This window comes from Ceratotherium simum, chromosome 22 (assembly GCF_057802395.1).
Source record: "Ceratotherium simum simum isolate JZ-2026a chromosome 22, ASM5780239v1, whole genome shotgun sequence".
Taxonomy (NCBI): domain Eukaryota; kingdom Metazoa; phylum Chordata; class Mammalia; order Perissodactyla; family Rhinocerotidae; genus Ceratotherium; species Ceratotherium simum.
The window spans coordinates 12,286,424-12,298,581 of record NC_141921.1 but is presented as its reverse complement, the minus strand read 5'-3'; the positions used below and the strand labels follow the sequence as shown (position 1 = coordinate 12,298,581).

Sequence of the window (12,158 nt, the reverse complement as noted above, 5' to 3'; positions counted from 1 at the left end):
GAGTTAATGGTTTTCAAAGAAGGGGGAGGAGAATCCCTATAATGGTCAAGAATGGGTAGGGGTATGAAATCAGAGGTTTCATGAAAAAAAGAGAAAAGCCAAAGAGATTTTAACTATTAGTTTAAAGATTTTCAATGTGAAATTTGATTTAACTTATTTCAAACTAATGGTTTTTTTTCCAGGCTGCATTAACTTCAACTCACCTTGTGATAAGGACAGTTCTTGTTAAGTGATACAATACATCTTCTTGTTTAGGCCACTCTGAATTGCTTTTTTTTGACAAAAATTTGCCACTAAAAGCATCTTAATTGACAGTTTCCCTTAGATACAGAAACATGGTTAAGTATTTATTTTTATACCTAGTTTGGTTTAGGACAAATGCCTCTTAACAGACCATCAGAGGTGTGTAATGTTAATTTTAGAAAATCACTCCGACAGAGTGATGAGCTCCCTTTGGACCAACATAAAGTTCTACTTCACCACCACCCGTCCTTCTGCGCCCACACCAGCACAGAATGCCTCAGCATCAGGCTGGTATCATCAATCAGTTCCATCATCTCTGAAGATCTACTGAAGCTAAAGTGGAAAGAGTTTCAGTTCAATCTCTCCCAGTTTATATATGAAACCTTAGCACTGAAGCAAACTTTCCTGTATAGCTGCTTTCCCAGATACTTCTTGCATTAAAATAACAGCCAGGCCAAGAAAAAAATGATTCGTTTGTTTCCAGATTCCTGGTTAAAGAGAACTCAAACCAAAATATGTAGCAAAGATTTGAAAACCTGTGTGTCCTCTCATATCAAGTACCAATTTACCCTTTGACTCTTCCCATAACGCTGATTTACAAGGAGATGGGAAACAGGTGACATTGCCTCTTCATCCTGAAAGATCTCATCCTTGCCTCAGAACGGTAAACTCCCTGACTATTTAAATGGAATCCACAGTCTGCCCCAGTGAGAGATGCTAATTATCTCTCAGTGTTTCACTGTGATCTATTTTCACTGATGTAATCTCTGGCCAAACTGCTCATTTGCTCTGTGAATACAAGAAAGGCCACAGTTCATCATATTCTTTTTGCAAAAAGGAGTGAATACTTGCTCTTCCCTAATTACTGAGAGTCCAAAGATAAATGATAATGAGTAAATACTAGGTGCTACAATCCGTCAATTATTTCATGAATAATTTAAAACAATGAATAGAACTGAATAGAAAATATCAAAAGGCATCATAATACTAAGGATAAGCTATTGTTTTCAGAAACTTTTATTTCAGTTACACATATATATGTATGTGTTTATTGGGTAACGATGTAAAACATTTCTTATTGTAGATTCCAGGCAAAAATTTGAAAGCCACTGCCCCCAGCCATTGATCTCTCCTCTTAAGTGCTGAACTGCCCCACTCCTGCACCACTGCTGGAAGGTAGAGGTAGCTTCAGAACTACATGTAAGCACTTGATTCTAGCACAGTGCTCCCTGCCACTGGCTGATTCTGAACTTCGTGACTCCCTTCCGAAGAAGAGAACATCCCCTTAGCCCCAACAAGGAAGGCATATCTATTTTTAAGCCCTATGCAAGTGTACCATTCATTTTGGTACTTGAGTTTTCTTTTCAATGCACGTCTTTTCTACTAAACTGCAAAAACTGAGGACAGCAGCTATAGTTACCCAGTGGCAACACAGCACCTTATACATATAAGATGCTTGACTTAACATCCTTTAAATAAGCCCTTGCCCTCTGGCAGATTCCCTCTTTTGGAATCAATAATTACTGAGCTCTGGCTAATTTAAGGACTGGAAAAGTTTTTGCTCTAGGCTTGCTTGCCTCGCCAAGGTATTTAACCAACTCTGTCACCTCCTCCTACCCTATTCTAGAATAACTATCATTAGCTGTTGATGGTTTCCAGATTTGTTTTAGTATAATGTATAGTAGTACACCTCAAGGCTGAGTCTGTGAGTTTGTAAACTACTAAACAGAATAAGCTCTCATTACCTAATAGAAATAAACTATCCATCTTTCTTGGGGGTTAGATGACACTTTTTATTTGATACATACATTGCTCCTTAGGGAGAGTTTACTCAAGAACTTCCAACTTCTTCTAAACTATTCTACTTGGTAAAATTGTTCCTTTGCAGAAAAGGTTAACATTTTAAATATTTGGTCAGTGTATAACTATCATCTTAATTTTATCTGATTTTAACGTGTTGGGATCACACTATGCAAAACACCATTTCAAAAAGTAAAACAATCTGAAGTGAGTTCCCTACAACTACAAATTCATACTAAACAAACAAAACTAAATATTCATAGCTTACACAGAAGTAAAATCACACTTTTGCTACCTGCTTATTCATTTCTGTGATGTTTATCCAGACTCTGTTCAAGCCCAGCTCTCCAGATTCAACCTTCTCAAGTTGTTTTTGTTTGCTGAGTAGCTCTTCATTAAGTTTGGGAATTTCTTGGAAGGAGCTTTTCTGATTAGATTCCACTAAAGGCAAAAAAAAGAACAATCATAAATAGCCATAAAGTTCCCTCATGGCTCCAAGATGAAAAAATGATCATGCAGTAGGCAGGAAGACAGAGTAATAAAAGTTAATTCTGGGAGGATAGTGACTGAATTCATATCAATCAACTACACTGTTCTTTTATTTAGAAGTATGTATCTTTAACACCTAAGCTCTATTTTAACTGGAGCTATTTCACTACTGGCAATACAACTTTTAAAAGTCAGATGGCTAAAAATGATAAAGAATATCAGCGGAAAGCTGGATTTGAATCTCAACTCTGTAACTTACTGTGATCTTGAGCAAATTACTCAAATTCTTTGAGCTCAGTTTCCTCATCTGTAATACAGAGTTAACTATAGTTTACAGGATTTTTAGAATTAAGTGAAAGAACGGCTGTAAAGTACTAAACACACCTGGCCGGGCATACAATAAGTGATAAATAAATGTTAAGTATTGACCAGCTCAATTAAGGAGCTTTTCGATTAGTCAATGAACATTTATAAATCTTACTCCATTGATACTCAAGGTGACATCATAAGTTATATTTCTAAATGCTTATATCTATTTCTCTCTATCTCAAATTGGTCAAATGCAAGGTGGGTTCCTACCACCTTTCAAGTACTGTTATGAAAACTAAGATTTTAACCTTTTTCATAAACAGCAGTGTTTTCTTAAATCTTAAAGCAACCCAAAAGCTCAAATTGAAATAGAAGATAAAGGAACATGTGGGTGAAGTATACGGCGATATCTGGCCTTTCCTTTGGGAAACAATATCTCCTGAATGGTTTGGAGATTTGATAGCTTGAAGGCAGAGGCCTGAAAGAGTGCTTTCTCTTCTTTCTTTAAAGACTATTTTTCTTTTTCATGGAAAATAAAATATTGAGAATGGCTGGTCCTCCAGAATAAAACCTACATCATTTTTCTGAAAGCCACAGACTGCCTGACTAGTTATATGCTTTCTTTAAAACCAAAAACTGGCATAAAGGACAGATACAAAACAATTTACTAATATGTAAGCTCCAAGACTTTTTTGTTCATTTCTGTATGGTCAGCACTTAGAACGTACTTGGCACATTTTGGGCACTCAGTATTACTGACTGAATAAATCTGGCCCTTGCTTACCTCCCAATCACGTTTCTCATCACTTTACCTACCTCTTCAATCTACTTTCTAGCCAAGTGGATTTTCCTGACACATCAGCCTCTTTAAGCCTCAGTGACCCTGCACAGGCTATTCTTTCTGCCTAGATGCCCTTGGCTTGACCCCTTTACATTTCTGCCACCTTAGCCTAGTTAATTCCTTTCAAGACTCAGCACAAATAGCTGAGCCCCAACCTTGGACCACCGCCACCTCGGACCACCGCCACCTCTTTACCACTCCTAACTTTACCAAGCATTTAACACACTGTGCTGTAATTAGGCGTTAGTCATCTGTCTCCTCCACCAGACTGACAGACAGCTGCGTGAGGACAGGGACCAGGTCTTATTTGGTTATGTATTCCCAGGGCCCAGCACAGTGCCAGGTACACAGAAGCATTCAAACGCTTGTCCAGTGAAATGACTTCAAGGTACGAAATGGAGTTAATGTTAACCTATTAAGTCAAACAAAGAAAGCTCAACAAATAAATAAACTCAACAACAAAAAAAATCCCCACCAGGGGTGGTAGTGGCATCCTTACTGCAAGCAAACTCACTATCTGAAAATTCAGCATTATTTAAAGAAATTAGATATTTTTATTCACTTTGCTAATATATGTGCCAAAGGATTTCTTTATAAATAGTAGACTTCCCTCAGTGCTTTTAATGTAACATTTGATATACACGTGGTTTGCAGGAATACATCCATCTCATTCAGTAAGAACATTTTACCAGTCTAAATTAATGTTACACTTAGCATTTCACTGAATTTCCTATACATTTTCAGTTAGGTTGTAAAGAAAAACTTATCCCACACGTGTCTGCCATTCTCAGGGGGTCAAACATCCCAAGGGGAGGGAGCGTCTCTCTCTTTCCTGCAGTGTATATGAATTAAGCAGAAGGTAGAAATGGAAGAGGAAGTAAGACAAATACATAAACAACTTGGGTTACAATTATTAACTAATAAACATATAAAGCTGATAAGCCCTGAAAACACTCTGGGATCCTGAGGATTGTATGAACCAAGCGGGGATCATAGTCATTACCTGATTGGGGCTTTTTAGGAGAGATAAGCCAAGTAAATGCACTTTGATTATATAAATGGGAGGAAGTGTAGCAAACAAAACAATGTAGGATTACTAATTCACGTTATTTCAACATGGAAAGCAACTCATTTAAAATTTAGCATATTAATACTCAAAAGAACTTACTTAGCTCTTTTCCTTATCTTTAAGATAAGGAAATGGAGATTTCTGCATACACCCTTCAGACAGAACATGGTGCCAACAGCAGTATTTTATATTTACACGTATTTATAGTTTGCAATAAACTTTTATGTAATTATTGCACTTGTTAGGGAACCCCTACCATGTGCCCAGCCCTGCAGCTGGCACTAGTGCATACAGAAGACCCTGAAGTGCTCAGTCTAGTGGGGAGCGAGGCATTGTCACACAATCACTATACAGTGTGACAGATGTTACGACAGAGGAATGCCCTAAGTGCTTTGGTAGCACAAATACATCTTTATGTTTTATGGATGGGAAAACAAAGGCACAGAAAGAATAAATGACTTGTCCAAGTTTTACAGCTAGCTAGGAGCAAGCCAGGATTTAACAGTCAAACCTTCTGCTTCTAGGACCAGCACTCTTTCTAGCATCCTCCAGGTGTCACGGACATGTACGTCCTAATGTCATCATTAGCAGAAGACCACTTTTAAATTCTGTACTAAATGACCCAACTGCTACTCTGCCTGTATAACCAGAAAAGGAGATGCCTGATTTATTAATACTTTCCTTCTCTTCCAAATTCTTTTCCTTCACTCTAGAATTTCATAGTTGAGTGACAGATAGATGGTTGGAAATAGAATCTTCCTTAGAATAACTGTGGAGGTCTTTTGAAGTACCTGGTTCTGGAAAAAGAATACTGAGCTAAGAGTTTCAAGGCCAGCCAGTACTTTTAGCTTAAGGATCAAGTTACTCTTGATCACAAGGAAAAATACCAAGCCTATCTGCTTTGTTTTCTATTTCACATATTTCAGCAATCCTGCCTGCTTTCCTCACAGTGACTTGGAGAATTTATTGAAATAAAGAACAAGGGGCTCTGAATTTCTTAAAAAAGAATTATTGCCAGATCAGCAGATGGTCTTATTTGAATCAGTGACTTCCACTGTCCTCTTGAAAAGCAAGAAATAAAAATTAACTTGTTGAAATATATTCAAAGCAGAAGCATAATTCAAAGAAAGACTATTTAAGCTTAACAAGACTGACCTCATTTAGTCAAGATAATGGTTTTCACAAAAAATTCTTGAGCAAGTAGTCCACAATGGTTCAGCCTATGGACTATGCCCCAGGCCCCACCCCCATCTTCCCTCAGGAAGTCCTGCTTTAGACATTATAGGTGCTGGCATTTCTACTGTAGCAAACCAAAGCCAAGAAAGCAGCTGGACTGACAACTCTAAATCTGCCTCATTCTGCTGGTTGACAAATGTAGTCAGGGTTTCAGGGGAATGCTGCTCACTGATAGAAAGCAGTTCTCACAGTCCAGGGTACAATTCCTGGCATCTCTTGAAGACAGTATTTCCAGGGACTGGTATTAACAAGTGGTCAGGGGCCGGCCTGGTGGCACAGCAGTTAAGCGCACGCTTCGGCAGCCTGGGGTTCTTAGGTTCAGATCCCAGGCGCACACCGATGCACCGCTTGTCAAGCCATGCTGTGGCAGCGTCCCATGTAAAGCAGAGGAAGATGGGCACAGCTGTTAGCCCAGGGCCAGTCTTCCTCAACAAACAAACAAACAAACAAAAAAAACAGAGGAGGATTGGCTTCAGATGTTAGCTCAGGGCTGATCTTCCTCACAAAAAACCCCCAAAAAAACCAAACAAAAAAAACAAGTGGTCAATAAATATTTGTTGACTGATTGCTTTCCAGGTCTATTACATGTATATATTTTAAATATGCATTTCTAAACAAAGAAATTTCCTGAAAAGCTCAGCTAAGGTATAAATTACATGAGTGTCCTGTAAATGCAGGCACAGAGCAGTTAGAGAAAGGAATCCCTGGAGGGTAGAACTGAGAAATGTTTTGAAATGTATAAATAAATAATTGCTATATGTGATCAAAACAAGCTGTAGCACAAACCTAGAAAGCGCAACTAATTATATAGAGATGATGGCACAGACGGGTGTCTTCAGTGGTTATTTACAATTGAACACTGTTTCTGAGAACTTCATTTCCAAATTATGATTACTGCTTACAAAGAAAACATTAGCCTTAAAAACACTTTGCAATACTGCTAAGGACAACCATTAAAGAGGGAAAATAACTAGAATGTAAATCTCATTCTTTATTATACTGAACTCTGATTCATCAATTAATAAAACATATAGGTCAGGATGATTCTGGCAGAGACTCATGGCTTACCCAATCCCATTCCGCGAATCAGAAGCTCAGAAGAAAACCAAAGTTAGTATTTCAACATTTCTTTTCAACTAACATCACTAGGAGTGTCATTAACACACTAAGGAGGATTAGCTGTCCCTAGGTCAGGTTTGGAACTTGAATAACTGCAGGCAGCCGAGAGAAGCTGGAGTGAAGGAAAGCTAGGATGTTGTGATCTCCGAAGGCTTAAGATGAGAAGTAAGGAAACAAGTCTAATTCCAGTTCTGGGGGCAGATTTCTTTACGACCTTGAGAAAGCCTGGTGGTCAGTTTCCTGGTGTGCTAATACTGCTAAGGTTAGGGTATTTGGGATTAACTTAAAGTGGTTCCTTAGCTTAGAAAATTAACCCTTGGGGGCCGGCCTGGTGGCATAGTGGTTAAGTTCGTGTGCTCTGCTTTGGTGGCCTGGGGTTAGCAGGTTCAGATCTTGGGCGCGGACCTACGCACCACTCATCAAGCCATGCTGTGGAGGCATCCCATATACAAAATAGAGGAAGATGGGCACAGATGATAGCTCAGGGCCAATCTTCCTCAGCAAAAAGAGGCAGATTGGCAATGGATGTAAGCTCATGGCCAAGCTTCCTCACAAAAAAAAAAAAAAAGAAAATTAACCCTTGAAACCTAGAACCAGAGATCTGTGTTGCTAAAGGAAAACAGTGAGGTTAAATCTGGTAGAAGTTACTATGCAAACACACCTTTCAGAAAAAGTACTTTGGACATGCAAAATACAACTTTATAATTTAGAATATATAAAACTCTTCAACTTAAAAAAAGTCTCAAACTTTAAAACTCACTCATGAGACAAATATTTATTTGTGACATGGTACACAGTAAGCATTCCATAAATGCTGGCTATTATTATTACTGCCCATTCCCATGTTCCTATAGTTTTCAAGGAGGAAACTGTTTGACAGACACCCCCACATTCTTTCTCAAAAGGTCCTGTGAAGAGGAAGGAAAGAGCCCAGCGTTGCTATTGCCACTTCACACACTTGGGGCAAGTGACAAGAGGCAGAGGTTAACCAAGGTTCTAAACTCCTGGGCCTTAGTGCTTCCCCTCTGTACCCTAAGCGTTGACTACAGGGCCATTATTTCAGATGCTATTTGTCCTGACGGTGCATAAGCACTGTTTTTTGTTTGTGCACTTAAAAATAAATAGCTGTTAGTGTGTTTAAAAACAAATAGCTGTTACCGTATTCCAACTGACAGCTAAAAAACAGCATAAAAATGCTGAAAAAATGTGTAATTGCTTCATTGCTGGGCAACTCTGAATTCAGCACGGTCCATTTTGTCCTAGAAATTGGAAAAGAATCCAAAATTATATTCTGAAATGGACAACCACTTACTTGTTCTAAATTTTTCTTTGAGGGCATCCAGATCGTCCTTCAGAGCAACTTGCATCCACACCAAGCCAACGCAGGCCACGACACAGGCGGCAAGGATGACAAAAGCACAGAGCGGATAACAAATCTTGCAGCATCGTAAATAGTCTCCCCTGGTCATAAGAACAAAGTCAACCAGGAATACAAACGTGATTATGAGTACAGCTTTATTAGAAATAGCATAAATGTGTTGCCAGGCAATTATCTTCTCTAATGAATAACCAGTTGATTTTCCAGGGAACACACTTACATACGAAAAGCATGTTGAAAATGACTACGTAATATGACCTATGAAGGGTTCATCTATTGGGTTCAAAGGTTTCAAAGTTCACGTGAAACAGAGGGAGCTCCTGTTGGCCACAGGAGGCACCTGTGGGCACCGCAGCTCACTGCCGTCATCATCAGTTCAGGTCTTTGGTAACAAGCTCAGATTAGGAAAGGGTAAGGAACACAGCTTCTCTGCAGTTCCATCACTGCACTGTGATTTACCTATCTATTTCTCTCTCTCAGATACATACTCACTGCAGGGGACCTTGCTTCAGTTTACAGAAACTGCATAAACTTTTGAGCAAATTTTAGCGCAAATGCAATGAAAGAAAGAGGAATTGTAGGTTTGAAGTGGACACCTGGTGACCTCTAGCTTTACTGGCTCAGAAGAAAGGAAACATAGAAAGGTGTTAGATTTCACAGCAAACTTCAACCACAACTCAAGGTTTTATTTAACCCAACAGGGTGACCATTCCAGTGGAACTCTTCCACTTCATCAGATCTTCACAACTAGGATTGCCCTTAACTACCTATCTGGCAAAGCTCATTAGAAGCTAACTCTTCCTTTAACAAAATAAAGGACACAGACACTCTAAACAAACAAACCTCAAACAAAGGATTCAAGCTGTTCAGCACCCCAACCTTCTGCCTAGACCTTGCTTTTACATCCTCAGCAGAATACTCTTTTCTTTTAATGTATTCCCTGAGAGGGTCCAAGGGCACCTTCAAGGTCCCTTCAGCCCTTTCCCACCTCGAGCCCCAAATCCCAATGTCCTCATTGCTCACTACTGGCTTTGTCTAGTGGTTGCACCACCTAAAAGTGGTTTGGGAAAAGGTTGCCTCTTCTTTCTGTCCCCCACCCTCCATGACTCTCAAGGACATACTTTCTACAGTATGTCCCTCACCATATTCTCCCATCACCAAGATTCAGACTCATCAAGAGTGCAAAAAATAAATAATTTGCAGTTCCTAAGGTCTCTGTATCTCTTAAACTTTAAAAAAAGGCTAGTTCCAAAAGGTTTTCTGCTCCTATGTCCCTATTCTTAGCTTCTTTGCTGCTCCCAACTTGGTCTCTCTGGGCTCTTGGCACATTCCTGAAGTGCACATTTCCACCTGAGATTCAGAGCTCTTCTTTGTACAGCTGGGGACAGAGCTCTAACTTACCCTTCACTCAGAACCTGAACTCATCTTCTCCCTAACATCTTTTCTCCCTCTTTGCATTCCAAGGTCTATACTTTTTTTTCTTCCCAAGAACTCCCTTCTCCTTCCGTTCAATTTGCCCCCTTGGTAGTGCAAGGAGATGCCTTTTCCCCACCCCGCTCTTCACATCACTTACTTGACAAAGCGGGAGCGATTTCCAGCTACACCGAATTCCTCTTCCTCCTCTGAGCTGGACTCAGAGTCTGAGTCAGGAGGCTCAGTGCGAAGCAGGCGGTGGCCTGAGCCCTTCTTGGGCTTCTTTCTTCGGCTGTCCCCAGCCAAGCCAATCAATGCATTGAGCTCCTTGCGCTTTTTCATCTTCTTGTGTGGGGTGAGTGGAGCACCCACTCCGGAGCTGCCAGGCTCGTACCCGAAGCCCAGTTCTCTCGCTGCCTTGGAGCTGCCTTCCAGGGTGGGGGATCCTGGGCCAGAGCCCACCGGTCACTCCCACCCAGGGGTGGGACTGACCAGATCCGCTGGGGGCTGGAGATTGGAGCTCAGAGGAAACTGGAACTCAGATGGGTAGGGGAAGTCACAGAGAGATGGCCAGGGAGCTGGTGATCGAAATGGATATGGTCCTGGGCATGGAGTGTCAGTTAAGAGGGTGTTAAGCCGGGGCAACCTTTGTCTCCTGAAGGGGATAAGAAGCCAAGTCAAAATGAGAGATTCTCAGCCTTGATAAGTAGATAATATTTCTAAGCGTGCTCCAGAAGCTGCGGAAGGACACACAGATGAGTGTTTTGGCGTCCCGGACAGGATTTCCAATGGATAGGGAAAAGAAACTTGTTCTTGAACGGGAGAAGAGAGGGAAGTGTACAGCGAAGACAGGGAACGCGCTAGTCCTTCCCTAGCTGGAGAGGTGGCATTAGGGGGAGGCTCCCAGTCGCTACAACCCCGACACAGCCTGGGCGCCGAGAAGATGCTCGGGTCTGGGGTGATAGCCGTCCTCCGGCCTCCGTCCTGAATTTGAAGGTAGCTTGAGACCGAAGAAGAACCAGAGCCCGGCTCAGAGGGCTCGGCCTGAAAGGAGCCAGTCCTGCGATTGGGGAGACCCCAGCCCTTCTGTCTGGGCCTGGGGGGCGAGGGGCGGAGGGGCGACGGCGGTTCAGCCACCTGAAGCGCTCCCTCCCAGAGTTGGAGGTGTTCCGGCACGGGCGACTCTCGGCAACTCACATACGCCGCCTGCACTCCAGCCGCGACTCCGGCCCCCGCTCCGGCTGCGGCCGCGGCTGCTCCTGACGCGCTGGCGGCGGCGGCTGCGCCGGCCGCGGGCTCCCGACCCGGGCCATCGCTCCAGCCCCAGCTCACTTCCCCGTTGGCAGCGGCCGCCGGCGGCGCCTGCCAGTAAGCCGCGCTCCCATTGGCCGCCTGACGAGTGACGTCACACCCGGGACGCGGGTGGTGGAGGGGAGGCTGTTGGGGAGGCACCGCCTCCAGAAGGCCTGCTGAGCCGCGCCGCTCACGTGAGCCCGGGCAGTTTCGTTTTCCGAGGGGCGGGGGCGAGGGCAGGCGGAGCAGCCAGCTGCTCGACCTGCTTGGAAAGTTCGTCGGCTGTCCGGGCCTCCAGTTGTGACCTGGCCTTAACCTGGCCTGGGTGCTGCGCCCCTCTGACTCACAAGCTGTTTATTAAAACTTTAGGCGTGTTACAGATTAATGATCCGGTTGAACACATTCATTCATGCCATAAATATTTATTGAGAGTTTACTCCGTGTCAGGAGCAGTTCTACGGCTGGGGATACAGCAATGGACAAAATAACTACTGTCCCTGCCTTCCTGCGTAGGGTGGCCAGATTTAACAAATAAAAATAGGGGATACCCAGTAAAGTTTGAATTTCAGATCAACAACGAATATTTTTTTAGTATAAGTATATCCTAAGCAGCATCTGAGACATCTTCATACTGAAAAGTTAATTCATTTCTTTAAATCTGCAATTCAAATTTAACTGGGTGTCCTGTATTTTGTCTGCCAACCGTTTTCCTGCAGCTTATATTCTAGTGGGAGGAGAGCAACGACAGGCAAGCGTATCAAATGTCCGGAGATGATAAGTGCTATCAGGAAAATTGAAACCTGATAAGGGGATGGGGAGTGCTTCTGTGATAAGGGGACATTTGGTTAGAGACTGGGAGGAAGTGAGGCAGTGAGTTGTGCAATGGCCTTGAGGAAGGAGTGACCTGGAAGACCTGGTGTGGCTGGACCTGAAGAGCAAAGAGGAGGAGAGCAGCAGGAAGTGAGGTC

At 42.4% G+C, this 12,158-nt stretch overlaps 1 protein-coding gene across 2 annotated transcripts in view; it reads right to left on the bottom strand.

Moving 5' to 3' along the window:
- EFCAB14 (EF-hand calcium binding domain 14) overlaps positions 1 to 11,154 on the bottom strand; it is a 39,330-nt gene extending 28,176 nt beyond the window's left edge. Inside the window, exons 1-3 of one of the 2 annotated variants that reach the window (XM_087445994.1) lie at positions 10,058 to 11,154; positions 8,265 to 8,365; positions 2,339 to 2,484 (exon numbers count right to left, since the gene is read on the bottom strand). In XM_087445994.1, coding sequence (XP_087302120.1) covers positions 2,339 to 2,484; positions 8,265 to 8,365; positions 10,058 to 10,239 — 429 coding nt within the window. In that variant the 5' untranslated portion in view covers positions 10,240 to 11,154. Of the gene's footprint in view, positions 1 to 2,338; positions 2,485 to 8,264; positions 8,366 to 8,418; positions 8,568 to 10,057 lie in introns of both variants that reach the window. The other variant, XM_014796456.2, reaches the window with a different exon arrangement.
- Positions 11,155 to 12,158: the final 1,004 nt, after the last annotated feature.